At 40.6% G+C, this 19,265-nt stretch overlaps 1 protein-coding gene across 3 annotated transcripts in view; it reads left to right on the top strand.

The window, feature by feature from the left end:
• Nucleotides 1–437: 437 nt before the first annotated feature.
• CBLB (Cbl proto-oncogene B) overlaps nucleotides 438–19,265 on the top strand; it is a 115,179-nt gene continuing 96,351 nt past the window's right edge. For 2 of the 3 annotated variants that reach the window (XM_057397303.1, XM_057397302.1), the window contains exons 1-2: nucleotides 439–625; nucleotides 9,597–9,847. In XM_057397303.1, the coding sequence (XP_057253286.1) occupies nucleotides 479–625; nucleotides 9,597–9,847 (398 nt within the window). In that variant the 5' untranslated portion in view covers nucleotides 439–478. Of the gene's footprint in view, nucleotides 626–9,596; nucleotides 9,848–19,265 lie in introns of all 3 variants that reach the window. The other variant, XM_057397304.1, reaches the window with a different exon arrangement.

The following is a 19,265-nucleotide window of genomic DNA, read 5'->3' as shown; positions in this document are numbered from 1 at the left end:
AGCTCCGTGCCTGCCCCTGCTCCCGCTGCCCGGGCGCTCTCCTCCCTCGCGGACCTTTGCTGCTCTGTTTGCTTCCCCCCCCCCTCCCCAAGCCCTCTCCGCTCCGCTTTTGTTGTGCGGTGCCGGGGTGTGCTCGCTGCCCGCCGCCGCTGAGGGGTCCGCGGAGGGGCGCGGGGCAGGCCGGGCCCTGGGGCAGCCGCGGCCGGGTATCGGCGGGTGGGTTCTCCCCTCCCGCGGGTTGGCGGTGATAAATCCGGGAGCGCTTCTGCCAGCGTAAACTGGGGCCCGGTGGGTTTGCCCTGTTTGTCGTGGAAAGTTAAACTTGCTCCTCAGCGTGCCGTGCTCTTGCCCTTTCCTGCCCGTGAAGAAGGAAGTGTTGCCTCGCCGGCTGCGTGCGGGGAGCTCGGTGGCGAGGTGTTTTCGGAGCACCTTGTGAGCGTGTGTTTTTCTGTGTCGTTGCGGCCAGCTTGGCTCCCAGATGGCCAATTCCCTCAACGGCCGGAACCCGCGCAAGGGACGGATCCTGGGCTTCATTGATGCCATTCAGGATGCTGTGGGCCCCCCTAAGCAGGCAGCTGCCGACCGGAGGACTGTGGAAAAGACCTGGAAGCTTATGGACAAAGTGGTGAGTGTCTCTGTACGCGCGGTGAAGAATGGGGCTATTTAAATAGGCTCACATGGGGAAACGGTGTCTTCCTGCATCTCAAACTGCTGTGCGCTGTGCGCCTCGGGAAGTGAGGGGATTTATGTTTTAGGTTATTTGAGCACTATTCGTCTCTTTTTTTTTTTTTTTTTTTTTTCTTTTTCCTATGGCTTCTGGCTACGTGTTTTGGGTCTTTTTAATCTTGGTTTGTGAAGGGAAAACAAATGTGTGTGTTTGCCTTAGGCTATTGTTATTTTCAGAGCCTTTAAAATGACTCAAACTTGAAGAGCTGTCCTAACGAGAAGCTGCTTAACTTAAACTTGTAATCACATATTCTGTGTGTTTCGTGTTGGATCACATTGTTAGTCTGCAAACGAGACCTCTGAAGTATGAAACTCAAGTTCAGCTCATCGTCCTGTGAGACATGCCCATGATGGCAACATAGATATGTTTGTGCTTTTAGGAATGTGCGTGGGGACTGGGGGATGTCACTCCTGTCAGTTTAGTAAACAGATTAGTATGGCACGCCTATCTTTTAAGCATGTGTTCTGCATTTTAATGATTTTTAAGTACTTCTACTCTTCATTTTGAAACTGGAAATACACTGTACATTTTTCAGGAAGTGGGGGATAGACTGTGTTTTTTCACATCTTATTGTTCTCTGCACCAGCCTGGTAGATTTTGTTTAGTATTGCACAAAGTGTCAGCTTGTATGATGATAGATAAACTAAGAGAGTTTCTTACCAATGGTAGGAAGAGTTTAATTGTAACACGGAAAACTGTTTAGGAGGTTCAGGCAGGCACTCTGTAGGAGGTGCTGCTTGAGATTTGCCTCTTGAAACTGCTGGGGAGTGAGGGATGCTACCTGTTAGCCTTGGGTCTGTATGGCAAGAAAGTTGTGACTTTAAGGAGAAAAGTTATAACTGGGTGATTCTTTGTTGCAGCTGTTTGCTTTCCGCGTGGCTCTTGCAAAATGCAGATGTTTACCATTTCTTGAAGTTCATAGTAGTTATACTGACACTGGGGATTATTTCATGTAATATGCTGTGACAAGTGGTAATTCTGAAGTATCTGATTGAGTCCTTGAATGCTTTCCTTTTTGATGTTTTAAGAGTAGCATTTGTATTTCCACCAGCATTTCTGATGATGTTTATGAACTTGGAAAACAGCCTTGATAGAAATGGGTACTATCACAAAGACTTTGTTGACATTTCCCTGTTAATGATCAGGATGCTGTAAACAGTGAGCATCTTGTAGTAGGAACTGCTGTTACAAATACTTGGAAGCAGGCGCTCTTCAGTAGAAGAAGTTTTCAGCTTGGAAACCAGGAATCCAGTTTGTTGTTGAAACCACGTGGGGAATGTACTACTTAATTCCTCCCCCCAACCCTGTGCCAGGCCATTTACAAATCTATATGGGAAGGTTGTCCACTGATGGGCTTCTGTATTCATGGCTACCCCACTGCTTGGACCTGTGGATTGCTTTTATTCAGCTAATAGAGGGTAGCTATTACTGTTTGTATAACTGTCTCTGTTACAGCAGAGCTTTGGAACAACCAGTAAGGTCTGTTCTGTAGGCTTGATGTTGGGATGAGCTTTCTTTTTCATTTTAGTGGATAAGTGTCCTCAATTTGGATCTTTAATGTATCCTCTTTAAGCTGCTCTCAGTTAATCAAATTGTATTTCCAAATGATATTAAAGTATACCAGACAGGATGATGTCATAGTGTGAAGAATGCTGTAGCTTGCTGCTTGAGTTTTTCGCATTTGGTACTTATAGTGGAAGGATGTGTTTGAGCAAATTTAATATGTTGGCAAACAAATCCAAGTCTCTTAGCCTTATGTGGCAGTAGGCACAGGAAGGTCATTTTCTCCTCTGCCTAGATCAAAACCAGGGATTAAAATCAGAAATAGAAACCTGCTCGATCAACTCTCATTTCAAATCCCATTTCTGGAGCGTGTCCTGTGTCTCATTTCTCTGGTGGGTCACTGATCAAATTAATACCTAGTGAAGGCAGTAGGCTCTGGGTTGTCCCCCATGGTAACGTTGTGGCTTTGAGGCCTATTTCCCTTGCTGTAATAATAGTCATTACCCTTGTTTATTCTTTAACTATAGTAGCTGTGATAACCATCTTTTTGTTGCAACCAGGTAGCTGAAGTTTTCTCCTAAAGGTGTTAGGAAAAGGGAGAATGAAAATAAAGCAAAACTATTATCCTGTCCAAAAGACGAGAAAAGAGAGGCCTTAAAAACTAGGGGCAGAGCTCAAATTTCCTGGTTTACATTTCTTTCTTGCTTAAAATTATCGTTCTGTACTTTTCCTTCATTTCTTTGTGTAACTTCCTTCTCTGGCAAATGAAATTTTCTGCATGAATGATTTGTTCGCAACAAAAAGGGATTAGCCAGTTCTATAAATATGCCTACTCTATAAGAACTATAATATGAAAGTGGTTTTATGGTGTCTGTGAAAGTTCTGGCTACTTGGATACTATGCAGACTTCTTTCTGTAGAATTGATTGTACGTCATGCTTTGGAGTTGTTCAGATTTCATGGTAATGCTTATTTTCCATGGGCTGGTACTTCAGCTGTTAGAATAGGCAGAAGGTTGCGGTTCTGAAGAAGTGTCTTGGCTCTAAACTTCTGTTACCAGTGTGAAAAAATCAAGGGTTTTGAAAGAGTTCCTTAGCAGGACAGAACTGGAGTAGTTGGGGTAGTTCTCCTGGTAAGAGCCCTGTTTGCAGGGACTAGTAGTAATTATATATTAAAAAGAAAAGAAAATCTTCTAAATAATCAGTGAATATGGATTGTTATTTGTCTGTATGTGCTGTATGCTTCATCTGCATCTTCCCTTGTATACTTCAGCCCCTGGGAGCTGTGCTGAGGTTTACTGTTGTGTCCTGTTTTATATGAATTCACAATTTCACATGCATTATTAAAAGAACGTAAACTGTTTGCATCAATGTCCGGTTTCCCTGCTGCTTTTCTCATGGGTGAACAGTAGCTTTACCATTAAGAACCCAAACCAGTTTCGTAAGTTCCTTTGCAGTGCAAAAGATAATATTCCTTTCATGGTTTTGAAGGCAAGCCTCCTTTCTAGTGCTAGCATCATGTAGGCAAGTTGACCATTTATCTCGTAAATTTCTAGGAAGCAAATGACTGGTTTTGAAGCATGCCATGTGTTTTGGAAAGCTCACATCCTGTAAATAAATAAATAAAAGCATTGTTAACAAACAACCCCAAGTCTTCCTTTAAACTCTGTGTAAATTACATGGGATATCTTTATTTTCTGCTGAGATTCTAAACTAATGATTTTAAAGCCTGGAAACTAGCTGTGTATTACCATTAGAGAGTAATTATTATCTTGAGGAAAAACTTTGGGAGAGGAAGCCTATTACGCTCCCAGGGGAGTAGTTAATTTACTGCTCTGGCTATGTAGAGTTGGCAGTACTATTTGTGCACACTTCGCTATTACGGGTTTCAAGACGATAAAATCGTGATGTGTTCCGAAGAGGATTTTTCTTAAACAGGAGTATTTCAGCAGCTTTTAATCACTCTGCAGTGCTCTCATGCAGTGGGCCTGGGAATGATTGTATTTTCTTCTGTGAAGTTCAACACTATTGTCTGAACCGTTTGGGCGCTCTCTCATGGCCCACCCAGTTGTTTTGACTGACTGTATAAATGGGGATGGCAGTTTGACTTGCTATTTAATAATTGTCTAAGAGCAAATTAGAGTGTGTCTAATACTGTTGACTTAGAGGTAATACAGCTTTTACTAACTTAGTAATGTGGTTTTCTTTAAATTAACATTTGCAGACATCAAAGTTCTCAACAGCATCTAAGTGAGTTCACAGAGCACAGTAGCTCAAAATATGTTGGTTGTTCTTTGCAACACTTTCTGCAATAGCTACACGAATGTGTAAACTTCCCCATCAATTGCATGTCATTGCTCCACAAGGGATCTAGACAAGACCAAAGACAATGGTCAGTTCTAACTGTGGTATTTCTTAGTGTATCACCTGGTCAAAAGTGATAGGAAGTTTTATGTCCCGTATACACTGTGGAAAAAGAATAAATGTTAAAACAAAGAATTCAAAGCTTCTCTCTTTCTAATCATAAGAAAGTATAAATGACCATACAGAATCAGCCGTCCTTGTGCATATGTTGTATCAGTATTATTAGTGCTTGTTCAAGTTTGGGAACATATGGCTCAGTTGCAATGTGGTAGGTGTTGAATCAGCACTTGCAATATTCTCAGCTGAGAAGATCAGTAATCGGTCACCTCTGTGTTTTGATGAGAAGGCTCTTTCAGAAAGAAACCCATCTCTCTGTGGAGAATGAAATACATTGCAGCTAAGCTAACTTTTGGCAGGAAGAAATACGATGGAGCAGATTTCATCAGTTTTCCTGGTTGGCACCTTCCTGGTTAAGTTCTTCAGAATTTATTGTTGGTAGCATCATGTGATGTAGCTTTCTGGGGAATTGTTATGGTTTCTGACTGCAGAGCTATCTTTGTGCTGCCTGTGGTGTGTCAAAGTGTTTACTTTGTCTTTTTTGGCCTGCCTGGCAGAAAATCCGTGGTCAGTAGACCGTTCTGAAGTGTGCAAGCACTGCTGCTCTGATGGAGTCTGCTCACTGTGGCTGACAACAGTGCTTAGCAGATGTCCTACTCATTACATACCCTGTTTTAGCTGTTCCTTGTATTGTCTTTGACTAGCATTAGGTGCTTAAACAGGTTGTGTTAGGGCTTCTGTATGTTGCTTGAGCAAAAGTTCTTTTGTCAAATGAGTCCAGGACTTTCGATGTAATTATTCTTTAAAAAGTGGATAGAAGATACAGGTTTCTGGGGAAAAGTCATTGTCTACATACAATAGGCATCCATTACCCTCATCTCTGAAGAGGCCATGGAATTAATGCCATACAATTTAAGTGAATTATCTTCAAAGATGTTATGAGTAGTGTATTTATTTTGGGGGTGGGGGGGACTGGCGAGGTGATGGAAAGGGAGTTGTGTTTTACCTCCACAGACATTACAGTAAGTTTGTCTGGAAGTTACCAAGTTAAGAGTTTCAAAATCTGTTTCTGGTAGGTTGGGATAATGTCTTAGCTCTTCACAGTTAGAATTGCACTGTATTGCTTCTGTGATTCTGGAGTAAGTACTCGGTTTTACCCTGAGTGAGGTAGTGAAAGGAGCATAGATTTGTTTCTGTTTACCTCAATGAGAGAGAGATTTCTTAGTAACTTGCTGACTGCGTTTCATGTTTTTTCTTAGGCTGAATGCTTGCTAAATATATACATGCTTACTTCCAGTCATAACAATGCACAAATCACACAGTGATATGATTCATGTCCGCTCCTAAAGGGTTGCTGAGGGATGCTTTGGAAAGTGCAATATAGAGGTCTTTATTTTTGGTTGGGTTTTTTTTTCCCTTTTGAATCCTGTGTTCTTTTGAAGAAAGGTATGTGTGCCACTTCTGGTGTATTGGTAAATCTTTTGCGTCAGCAGATGTCATTTCTTACTGCTTACTTTTAATTGTGAACTGCTGTGGTATGTGTCAGGACATCCTGACTCTGGAAACCATATGGTTTACCAGCCATCTCTTTACAAACTTACTTCCTTTGGACTCAAGCCTTGTGTACTCTGTAAAGTGGAGGAAAGCCTTGTACTGCTTCACAGGATCGCTGACTTGAACTAAATATTAGCATTTTTTCAGGCAGAATGCATCAGCTTGAGCTGTACTATAGAAGAAATACTGTATTACTGTTTTAGAGGCTTCTTCCAAGGTGAAGGTTCTAGTACTGTGCTGTGTTTATGTCTGTAAGCTGAGCAGGTGAAGTCTTGTAAGACACGATAACCACACGATCCTGTTTTGATGTCTGTGTGACTATGTAGTGATACTGAACTGAGGAAGACTGTAGAACATCTGTAAGAGAAACTAATTCTTTATTACTGGATGTTCTTTTTTTGTGGAGTTGAATGGGCCATCTGTTGAAAATATAGCAACCAGCATAAACAACTTGCTTTTCCCTGTTGTTTTTGTATCTTTAATGGCATGTCTGATATATGAAACAGCTTACAGTCTGCATGTTGGCATATCTGATTCAAAAGATAGACTCTCAGAAAGAGAATTAATTCTTTGTTCATGAGATTTAAGTTAAATAAGCAATGCAAATGACTGCAGCCTTCTCTGCTTGCGGTCTGTTCTCGTTGCTGACTTTTTTTTTGCCCCTGAATAAATGTTTCCCTCTCTTCAGATTTCTTTGATTTCCTTTTCCCCTGTGCTTGTTGGTCCAGAAAGCTGCAGTGCCTGATCAGTGCTATGGATTTGTGTCAGCCAGAGTTGGCTTTGGGAAGAGCGTCCATCTTGTTCCAAGTTTTCACTAAATCAGAAATTACAGAGAACGAAAGTTCAGGTGAAGAATATGTGTTTTTCATAAAGGTTTTCCCTTCTGCCCTTGGGATTCCTGTTCTTGTAACTTCTGCAAAAAGAAATTCGCGTGTGTCTCTGCATGGGTGATTTTCATATCTGCACATGAAAAACAAAATTCTTTCCTCGTATTTCGGAAATCTCCTAGAGTTCTGTCTGTCAGCTGAACTTCAGCATAACTAAAACAAAACATTTCATCTCCTTAAGTCTCTGCTAGGACCTTTCTTGGTCTTCATCCTGCCTTTACTCAGACAACTTCACTTGAACTGCTCTTATAGAAGTTGTGTCTGAATCCTTCAGATCAATCCATTCACCTAAATCTCTCATTGAGGCCTTGCTATTTTTGTGTATCGGTAAGTTCAGCTTGTTTTTCTGACCTTGGAAGAATGCCATCGCATCCAGCCTTCACTCTTTGAGAATGCTGCTTCAGGCATCTCCTAACCCACAACTTGAACCTTGTTGTCTTTGTCTTTGTCTTGATAAAGAGCATCTTTATCACATGAAGTATAAACAGGTTATTTTCAGAGTCTCTTACTGTCTCGCTCTTGCAGTTATAGAGTGCGGTTCCAGACTTTGTCACCTGATGAAGAGATGAGCAAACATCTTTGTGCTTTACTTTTTTTTTTTCCTATTGTTGTTTCCTCCCAGCTTCTTCCTCAACCTGGGCATAATTCTTTTGTGAGCCACTGAATTATTTTAGAGTTAGAGCTCGCCTTGAAACTTTGGTATTTATATCCAGAAATGCTTAACTGCTGCTGCCCTGAACCGCTTTAGCATGTTGAACTGTGTTATGCTCATACATGCATATTTGCCAGCGTCTATCTCCTGTGCTTTCTGTTTCCTACTGAGAGTGTAAATTTCTCTGTGGGAAGGACTGTCTGTTGTACAACGCATCAGAAGGGTGTTCCTCATCCATTGCTTGGGCGAGCAGTTGAAAGAATAATGCAGATTACTGAAGTGACCAGTGATCAGTGAAATGAGGGGAGCTGTTGTAAAAGTCATGACTAGACTTCTTACTTTGTAAAACTTGGTAGGGCTTTTGTCCGCTCTTTTATATCTGTTTCTCCATTTGTGACCCCCATTAACCTAAATCTAACTGCCTGGTGTGTTTTCGTGCTTGTTTCTGAAGGGAAAAATAATGTGTTTGCTTTGCTGATTGTGGTACGTGAAGGTCTGCTAGTGGCAACTGTATTAAGACAGTGAATTTCATAATGGTTTAGATCTAGAAATTGAAGGACGGGTCAGCAATATTGATACAGCTTTAAGTTTAGATATGAATGTTACAGGAGACAAGTCTGTGTCTGTCCTTTCCCTCCCTCCACCCCAGAATGCTCAAGACTGCACTTTTTTGAAGTTGATACACTAGTAGGAATAGGGATCTGCTTTTAGCAGTATTAAGATGTTTTTGGAGCATCCTTAGTTATGTCAAAAGAATGTCAAAGTCACTGATACATAATGTGGCAATCCCCAAATGATACCTGTGAAACTTTAATACCGTAAGGACTTAATTTTGCCAAAAGTATTTGCATGTGTACAGCTGCACACACATCTAGAACGTGTCCCTCTGCAGAGTTTTAGTGAGCATAGATAGTTCAGTGCAGTAGCACTCAAAACCTACCTGTTAGTTTTGATCTCTTTTGCTTTCTAGAACAGAGCATCAAAGAACAAACTACCAGAGAATCTAGGTAGCCAGGTGATGATTACTCTAGCCTTGTTTAGGAAACAGAAACAGTACCACTTTCTTCCATAAACATTATAGCGGAGAGTAGATTCAAATAAAGGTGTTCAGTTCATCTGAAGCTTATTCTTTAATATATATAATATATTCTTTATTATATATATAATTTTATATCTATAATATATAAATTAATTTTTGTGCTGTTTAGAAGCATAATGATTCCAAGCCCATTAAGTTGTTATCTTTTATTACAGCCATGAATGGGAAAACACTGGGTGTATAATGTTTTGTTTCCTGGTTTATGATACTTGTTTGTGAGTGGCTTAAGTTCTGTGTGTCATAACTACCATCTTTTGAATCAGTGGCATAGTTCAGACCACTTTCATATGTGTAGACCTTTCAAACTTAAAATTCCTGTAGGTTCCAAGAGGTTATATTGTTGGATAAAGAGAGAGCCAGCAGGTGACAAGGTCAGTTCTTAATAGACATTTCAACATCCATAGGGAAGTTCACCTGTAGCAAACAGATCCTTGGGAAAGTACTGTTCCTGGCATTAGTTGCATACTCTATTTTGATAATATGCTCCTTAGCATATGATAGGCAGGCAAATACAATCTTGCTTTAAATGCAGAACCCACAACTATGTAAGCTTATTGGCTTTTTGTAGATGTGAAAGAATTAAGTTAAACTTTACGTCCTTTGACATTAGAGACTGTTGGGGCTTTGTGCAATATAAATGAAGTAGCATTTAACTGTTTGCGCTTGAAGGTTAGCGAAGATGCTTACATCTGTTAAGATGTCAGATCAGTTCTTGCCTCGACGTATCTTTTACGTTCTCTTGTTTTCATTTATAGGTAAGATTGTGCCAAAACCCGAAGCTTCAACTGAAGAACAGCCCACCTTACATACTTGACATTTTACCTGACACTTACCAACATTTACGACTTATCCTGAGCAAATACGATGACAACCAGAAACTTGCCCAGCTCAGTGAGAATGAGTATTTTAAAATCTACATCGACAGCCTCATGAAGAAATCTAAACGGGCTATAAGACTCTTCAAAGAAGGGAAGGAAAGAATGTACGAGGAGCAGTCACAGGACAGGTAGGTGAAATATTTGAGTATGGAGTAGATTGTCTGGCTTGTCTGCATTCTTAACACTGTTTGTCTGCAGCCATTGTGTTTTGACATTATTAATTCTTTAAAGAGCAGAAATATTTATGGTTTGGATTCATTGACCCTGCAGGTCAGTCAGTCATTTGCTGGGTTTGTTCCACTGTGTGCTCTTATCTGTCACTTTGTGACCTTAAAACCAAGTGCATTTCCTCCATAAAACATTCACTTCGTTGTAATTACTTATTCACAGCGCCTTACAATATGTAGTTTTCCCTCTGGCAGGGAGTGACTGTTACTTGGATTGAGCTTGATCTCCCTGCTCCAGTTCTTAGAACTGTGGGAGCCATGATGAGTATTGACTTACAGTTTATACAAGCTATGAAATGGAGCAAAGCAATATTCACATTTCTGAGATATTATGTGATGTTGGCATAAGGTGATGATAATGTTAGTTTGGTGCAGAGAAGCCTTTTCAGAAACCTAATGGATTCCTGATCTGCAGTGGTTCCGTTTTAATAACAGGGATTAATGTCCACTTTGTGTACTCTTGGTGGTGAGTGAGGAGGGTTTTAATATTTGATTTTGTTGCCTGACATTTAAAAAATGATATTCCTAGAGCCTTTGCAAAATCTGCAGTTTCATTTTAGCAGGGGTGCAGTAGTATTGTGGCAATTAGACTGTCATGCATGGCATAGCTTTAAATCTGTTAAAACAAAAGATATGACGCCGTTTCCAGAGTCCCCCCATTTTAAAGGAGATAGTGAAGGGTGGGAGATAGAGAGAAAGCGGAGGGAGGATTGAATCCCTGCCATTCTGTCTGCACCTGAGCTCAGAGGCAGGGTTGCAGTATAGTTTTACAGCTGGTGAAAGCGTTGGCAGAAGCAGTGAAATGCCTACATTCTTGTAAATGTCACTGCTGTTATGTTTGATTTATACATATGCTCCTTACAGATTTTTAGGCATGATCATAGCTATTCAGTATATTCTGGTAGTCTCCTGTGCTTGATGGGGTGGCTGAAGCTTGCCTAATTGTCAAAGGATTTTTCTTTAAAGTATGTAAAGACTGTCCAATTGCAAATACACTTGCAGCAGTTTGCCTAGGAGGAGCAAAATACACTGAATTATGTTAGCGATAAGGCTTCTGCTTGGGTTCATAAGGAAGACTTCTCCCTGTAGATGTGTTCTTTCCAGAACCCCTGGAAAAATTGCTCAGCACTGAGCCTATGGGTTCTTTTTTTATCACCCCATTTCTTGTATGTGCAGAAGTCATTGTGTTGCAGAGGAAATCGGAGCTTTTTACGGTAAGGGAAATTTGACATAAATGGTTGCATTATGTAAACAGGTTTTATTTTGACTTCCCTATGTTGTATGAAACCCAGATTTACTTATGGTTTTGCTTACAGTTAGCAATAAATTAAAGCCAGTTTCTGTGTCAGTTTTTCAAAACAGTCTGCTATATGCTGTGTACAGTCACTCAAACTGTCTGAGAAACTCTATCTGGTTGGTCAAGCTGCTCTTTTCTTTGCAGTTACCCGCTTCATTTCCTGCATAAAGGTAACAGTGGTGATACAAGGATGTCTTCTGTGAAGCAAACTGGTTTTGAAGAAGGTGCAGTTAGCGTATTTACTGTCATTTATTTGCGAGATGATTGGAGAGGAGGGATTTTAAAACATAGTAATGAAGTGCACTGAATCGCAGTAACTACTTCAGGCGCTCTAAATTGGTATCTCAGGAGGTGACAACTCTTATTTTGCCTGTCAGGCGGATTTCGAAGCTTAAGGAGTACAATAGAAATGTTTCTGCTGTGCTGAAACTGCTGTGTTTCCTACAGAATCTGCATTCTGTCTCTCAAAATGCTTAAACAAACAAAAAGAGTAAGCACTGTTTCAGCACTTCATGTGTCATGCCATTGTAAGTTGAAGTCTACACCTTTGAACTTCAGGGCACCATCCTTCATCTACTGGTGGTGTTTTATCACCAAAGTGTGTACCCTAGTTGGAAGTTCAATGAAAGAGTGCTTGCTTGCTGAGCCCTATGCCTAGGCGATTGTTTGCTCAGCAGTGCTTCAACATACATCATCATGTTAATGTTTGGGAAGTTAGTAAAAGAAGCTGTTAAATGTTTTTAGCTTCGTTGTTTCCAAATACATCTGAGTAATGCTACTGAGGGTTATGATGCAAATTGCTTAAATAAATGTTTTTGCAGATGGTTTTTAAATGAATGTCCAAATGGATGTGCAGTCAGGTTTCCGAAAAGGCAAACCCAAAACCTTTCATGTTGACACCTGGCCCGTATCTGTGGTTTTCAGTCTTGCATTTCTGTTTTGTTTTGTGTTTGTCTCTAGTTTCTAGATAAAAAGTCATCGTGAAAAGGAGAGGCTTTCTTATTTTCAGGCTGCATTTGAAAGCATTCTCTCTCTGTATTTGATTGGTATACTTTTAACCTTATTAGGGTTATTGAATAATCTTTAACTTCTATAGTGATGGTACTTTTAGGAACCAGTGCCAAAGTAAACGTGATTTTATTTGCCTGATGATGACACAAAAATTGCTCTATTGTGAAGAACTTACCATGAATTTTAATTCCCAAAGATCCTGCGAATGAACCAAGATAAGTCAGATCGTGTAGAAATGGCATATACAGCAAACAAAAGTTTATACTGTGATGGTGTCGCCTCTCTGTGTTCCATGTCAAACACACATGACGTTTAAGAGTAGTTGGTGCTTTCATTCTGTAATCTGTGGGTGAGTCTTGCTAAGCAGAGAAAATACAGCTTGCAAGCTTATTCATAGAATGATAGAATAGTTAGGGTTGGAAAGGACCTTTGCCTCAAGCTGTGTCAGGGGTGGTTTAGGTTAGATAGCAGGTTAAAACTTCTTCACCGAAAGGGCTGACAAGTGTTAGAACAGGCTGCCCGGGGAAGTGGTTGAATCGGTATCCCTGGAGACATTTAAAAAAGCTTATTGTTTATGAATTGCATCTACCTTCAGGGTATGGTGTCTGGTATCAACTTATGTCCTCCCATAGTCCTCTTGCTTAGTGAAGTAAGAGATGGTGTTTAATAAATGTGGTAAACTGTGCTAGATTGAGGCTGCGCTTCACTTTTTCTAAGTATGAAGTATTTGAAAGCTGTTTTTTTGGGTCACACATTTTACTTTTTAAAGGTTATTAGTACAGGCTTGTTAAATTTTCAGATTCAGGTACATCTGCTTTTCTTAAAAGTCTTTCTGTGTCTTTGAGGGTCTGGGATTTTGGTTGTGATTCTTTTTTTTCCCCGTCTCCTTTGTTGTTTATTGGGAAGTGGACTAAAGCTGGAAAACATCATTTCTGTCAGGTCCAAACTTCCCTTTTTTCTTGCTGCATTCCAGAATTACGCATCCAGAAAAAAAAATATCAAAACTCTGTAGACTGGTAGTTTTTTCAAACAAATATGTTAGCCAGGTGTAGAAACCAAGCACTTAAGTTACAGTAATGGCTAGAGAAGGAGTAAAGTAGCAATGGGGAGTGTACATATAGATTCATTCAAGATGCTGGACATCGTCTTCAGGGCCAAAACAACCATTTCTTAGTAATGGAGACAAATGTGAGAGTTTTCTTGTGCTTGCCTGTAAATTGTGTCTGTGGACAAATATGTTTTGAGATGGAACTTGTTCGCTGCCCGTTTCAGCATTCTCTGCCTTCTGCTATGTGCTCTGTGTGTGCAGAGAAGAGGAAAGTGTTAAACCAGGGTGGATATTTATTTTTAGTAATCAGTTAAATGCTTCTTGGTTCAGCCAGAATTGGTTGGCTGCGTGCGTTCAAGTGCCATTGCAGAAGTGGAAGAGGAAGATGACGGGAGAAATGGGTATTTCTTCAGTAGTGGGCAGAACAGATGAAGATTGGAAGAGCTGAGATGTTCTGGGGCTTGATGTGCAAAGAGGTGTGTGTGTAGGGAAAGTCAGAGTCAAGGAAGCCTCTCAAGGGGATCACAAAACCACTCCTGTTCCTGTACAGAAAGTCTTGCTAAATTCTCTTGCATATCTGGCCATTTGGTGTTTTGATTCAAATTGCATGTTTCTAGACTTTACAGCTTGGTTTAGTGTATTGATAGGGTGGAATTCTTATATTCTGTATGTCTTCTAGGGAGGTCTTATACCTGTGGTTCAAGTGACAAATCAGGTTCTTCTTTGTTCCTGTTGATTAGTGGATTTATAATGTATTCCATTTCTCTGCCTTAAGTCTATGTTGACAGCTGAAGATCAGTTAGTGGTTCTTGAATCAAGTCCCGAACTGGCACATGAAAAGGACACAGCATTGTTGGTAGGGACCCTTCTAATGTTGAAGTTTCCAGTCTATTCCCTCTTTATTCTCAAAGTACAGGCTTGATAAGAAGTTACAAGGGTAAGCATCAGGGTTGATTTCAGTTATGTCAGCTGCCACCCAGTAGCAGCACTCCTGTCCTAAGTGAGAAGTAGCTTACCCTACTTTGAATAACCTCATCTTACACCACAACTTGGTGTTTTGTTTCCAGGAAGTTAGGAAGTTTATAACTTAGCTAGCCTTGTCACTTGCTTGTGTCTCCAGAAAGAGGAGATTTTGTTGATCAAGAGAAGGATCACAAGTGTACATTGTTAACTCAGGGTGATTTTATGTGGACAGGTTAAGATAGCTTTGGCCTGTCTTCATAGAGGAGAGGTGCTCCAGCATCGTCTGTGTGACCCTCCTCTGGGCTCGCTCTAACAGGGCCACATCTTACGTTGGGAGCCCCTGAGCTGGATGCAGTGCTTCAGGTGGGGTCTCACATGGGCAGAGTAGAAGGGGAGAATCCCCTCCCTCAACCTGCTGGCCATGCTCCTTTTGATGCAGGCCAGCAATCGGCTGGCTTTTGGGCTGTGAGTGCACACTGCCGGCTCGCGTTGAGCTTTTTGTCAGCCAACACCCCCAAGTCCTCCTCAGGGCTGCTCTCAGTCTGTATTTGTGCTTGGGATTGCCCTGAGCCACGTGCAAGACCTTGGAATTAAGCAAGGAATGTTATACAAACACACCTTTCAGACAAAGAGCCTTGTTGCAAAGGGCATGTGAGAACATGTGGAGGTTACCAATGGTTGTGGTGGCTTGTTTTCACCATTAATGCAAACAGGCAGTGGGACTGCTGTTGCAAAGTGATCTTTAATTTTGTTAGATGCGTTTGATCATCTTCACTGCTGGGGGGGGGGTGTTACCAAATGAGAACAAAGGAAGTATTGGTACCAAAATAACTGAAAAGCAAGTGTTTATTCAGATTGCAGAGGAGGACAAGGAGTTTAAAACCACAGAAAATCCTAAATGAAGGAATAATGGTTTGTAAATTCTTCTGATTGATTTAGATCCTTGATTCGTATCTAGTTTGGTAGAAGAGGGGTGCGCTTCGTTTGTCTTCCACATTGAACTCTTATAAAACGGGGAAGCATTTTCTGTGTTAATGCAAGGTCTCTTTCAAACATTTTCTGACAAGTAATGTGATGTTGACAGTCACATCTGAGCAGGGTTCAGCTTGTTGTGAAGGGAAATATGCGGTCTCATCTTTCCCTTGTTGCACTTTGCATTATCATTTATACCTGTAGAAAGTGCATGTGATGATGCTGCCGAATTAAGATGCTGTAACATTTGTATCTGTGTAGGTGTGAAAGCTCTCAAAAAGCACAGTTAGGTGAATCAGTCTTGCAGACTTTACATGTGTTTATATATTCATTTCCTTTGTGAGAAACCTAATGATGGCTCTGTCTCTAGGGTTCTGCGGTATGACTGATGCAGTGTCTGTACTGACACATTGGTTTTTTACACTGTTCTGCTTCACTTTAGAAGGCAATATAGGATGACAAAATGAACAGGGAAGAATAGGTGGTCATTAAAAGTGGTGACAGTCTCTGTAAAGGACATCTGCTTGCCTAATATACCAGCAATAAAGGGGCGGTCCATGTTATCTTTTTTTTTATTCTTATTTCCAAGTATTTGTTTTTAAAATATTAAGGGAAGAAACAAACCCAAACCCTAGTGCTTTTGTAATGAAATGCTCTAAGTTTTGGCTTTTAAACACTAAAATGTGAAAAGCACACATTCAGTCACTAGGTCATCTCGATAACACTGAGTGGGTCATCATCAGAAGGCTGTATTGGTATTTTTCTCAAAACAGAGTTTGGACACCTATGATTTATTTCTAATTAGGTTACTTTTTCCTGGTTACCTCAGTCATCACAGGTCATGCAATGTCTAAGTATTATGGCATTCAATTCATAGTGCAGCACTGTTGGGTTGTCCTGGAATAAAGAGTAGTATTTAGGGCTACTACTCACAGTTGTATTATGCTTTTTGGCTATATAGTAGCAGAGTAATGGTGGATGACAGGAGCATCGAGAAAAGCTTGTGTATGTTCTAAATTCATATGAATTTTTAAGCACTTCATAACTGTGTCTTACTGACAGCTCATTCCCAGTGGCCAATGCTTCAGTGTTTTTACAACTTAATGGTACATGTTCTGTGCTGCAATTGGGAAAATACAGAAAATGTGGCATATATAGTCAATTTGTTTTGTCTAGCTGAGGAAGTCATATGTCAGCAGGCTGAAATCCTCTCTCCCTGTATGCTTTTTAAATGAGCTTCTTTAGGATCATAGACTTGGAAGACTGTATTGTATTATTTTGTTCAGAGCTCTGCATCTCCTTCCTATTCCTTAATTCATAGCTGTAGCTAATAGACAAAGATTCAAAGCAAGTAAAAAGTATGTAACATCCTGTTCATGTGTTTCCTTTTACTGGTAATCCCCATAATTAATGCCCTACGAGGAGCGGGCCTCAAATCGCTTACAGAGCCCTGTAATGTGAAAAGACAGAGCTCATCTGGGAGGTGTTCGGTAGTATGGGTCACGGGTGACCCAGTTGGTACGCAGCTGCTCTTCACTCTACGCATATGTGGTTTCATTATCTACACGCCTGTCTGTCTGACAGATGATTGTCTAAAAGGAACCTTCCCTTATGAAATTGTCTTAAGTGTCACTGAGGAAGAGTTGTTTGTTTTGTCTCCTTTTTCTGCTTCCGTCGGGATGGAGCAAAAAATGGGGTAGGGAAGCTGTGAAGGTGAGGATCATGGATCCTGACAGTCACTTTGAAACTGTCTTTAGTGAAGCCACATGCATGGAAGAGGCATGTTTGAGCACCGTGGACCAGTTTTTTAGTGGCTTAAAGGAAGCGCCCATACAAAGTGCTCTTCTGAAAGGGCTGAGTGTTTTTAAGAGTTTTCATTTGTGTTGTATGAATTCATTGTTACTAATGCTGAACTGGAATGGGCAACATAAAAGATAACTCCTAGTTTGTTAGAATATTAAAATGAATTTTCAATGGACTTAGAGGGTATCTGGGTATTTGTTTTAAAAATCAGTGCTTTATTAAATCCGTGATTCTGGGAATGCAGTTTGTTATTAGAGTGGATGACCAGAAGGCTGTCTGCCATAGGCGCTGTCTTGAATCCTCTAAGCCCAACCCACCCAGCTCCCGAAAAGGTGATAGCTACTGAAGAAATGAGTCTTTAAAATATTACAGAAATCAATTCGCTTATGTTTAGTCAATAAAAACGAAGTAAAAAAAGTCAGCACCCTTCTCCTATTATCTATCTTAACATGGTAAAAGTTTCTAGTGGTTAAATCCCTCATTTATAATGGAACAGAAGAATCCTGTCTGCTACAGCAGTTTGTAAACAGCTGTCAGGAAAAAGAAGGGTAAATGTACCATTCCCCTGTTTACTTGTGCTGCTTTCTCAGGTAATCCTCTGCTCTGCAGGAAGTCTTTCCAAGGCAGTCTTTTCCTTGGGCAGTTACTGGTTCACGCTTGCTTTAAGACTGCTGGGGAGCTCTGACTGCCTTAAGCTTGATGTGCATAAGTAAGGTGGGGTGATGATGACAAGTAAGCCTTACAGTGAAATCAGCTGACAGCTGTGAAGACATTAAGTTATGGATATCCATGGAGGTGGTATTTAAGATACCTGTCACATCCTTCTGTACCCTTGTGGAGCATGAGTTCCATAAATGCCAGCCATTTGCTGTATGACACAGGAGGCAGAATATTTGGCAGTGGAATCTGGTGTATAGATTAGAATTGCCAAGAGGAATAGGATTTCTCAAAGGACATGTCATGTCACACTTTACCCTGTGCATTCATGCCTGGAAGCTCTTACAGCTTTCCTGCGTGGCAGCAGTTTTGTTTGTGCTTGTTTTTAAAAGCTTTGCAAAGACAAGAATCTGGTGTGAAACAAAATGGGAAGGTAATGGTGATTTTAGGAGAACTCGCATATACTCTATTCCTGGAGTTGCAATTTGCAGCAGATGGTCCATCTATTGTTTCATTACTCTTTGGGGAGTTCGACCCTTTCTTGTGGGTGTATGCTTTAGCAAAAAAAGGCAACTAAAATATGCTTTTTTGTAGTGGATGCAGCTCAATTTATTAAACTGTGTTGATTACTTCAAATTCTAGCTTTTAAGATTTGTTTTCATTTAAACATTTGATATGATGTCTAAGTTCAGTCAACAAGGTAGGGGTTTTTCGCTGAAGTATCATGGGTAGTTTCGATTTGAAAGGATTGCTCACTGTCGTAAGTGCTGTTTTGTGAAGCAGCATAATTTTACCATATGCCTTGGGTTTCATTTGAGGTATTATGAATAAGCAGGATGAGTGCTTTCAAAGAGGCATTCCTGCTGTCCCACATCAACCATGTGGGCTTTCAGTTAAGCTTCCCAGGAAGACAGCAACATATGTGTACACAATGTGTGTATTATATTGGCGCCCACTCATGGTGTTAAGGATGCGTCAGCGTTTCCAGAATAATTCCCTATTTTAAGAGCTTTGGTTTCGCCTGTGTATCAAAGTTGTCTCTGTGTTGGAACTTCACACGTGGTCTCAGCCATCGTAGTTTTCAAGTGTGAGTTTTTGCCAGGTGAACATAAGCCGAATTAAAGTACCATATTGCAAACTGAGCGGAAGCTCTCCAGAGGCATGGTGTCATGATAGACTCTTCTTACTTTTCCAATGCTGAAGCCGTACCTCACCCTGAAGTGAAATGAAGCTATAGTGGATGCCACTGGTTTTGAAGGATTGTAAGAGATTTTTAGTACAATAAAGTGGCCTTGTGCTTGGCCTTGTGTCTGTTTCCTACTCTAAAAAGTGATATTTTTTATAATACTTACACAGATTCGTACAGAATGGTTGAGGGTGGAAGACACCACTGGGGATAATCTAGTCTAACTTCCCTGCTCAAGCAAACTGTGTGGCAGGACATGCAGATTGCATAGTATGGGAGTGACTACATACAGATTGGATTTTGAAATACTCAGACTTCTAACATGGAGTTTATGTGCTTGAGCAGTAACTTGATAGTATAGTATCAAATCTGCATGCCATAA

This window comes from Pezoporus wallicus, unplaced genomic scaffold (genome assembly GCF_028554395.1).
Source record: "Pezoporus wallicus isolate ANWC-B61680 ecotype Strahan unplaced genomic scaffold, APGP_CSIRO_Pwel_v1 contig_8721, whole genome shotgun sequence".
In the NCBI taxonomy this organism is placed as follows: Eukaryota; Metazoa; Chordata; class Aves; order Psittaciformes; family Psittacidae; genus Pezoporus; species Pezoporus wallicus.
The sequence above is the reverse complement of the archived record's forward strand: the minus strand, read 5'-3'. Positions and strand labels throughout refer to the sequence as shown.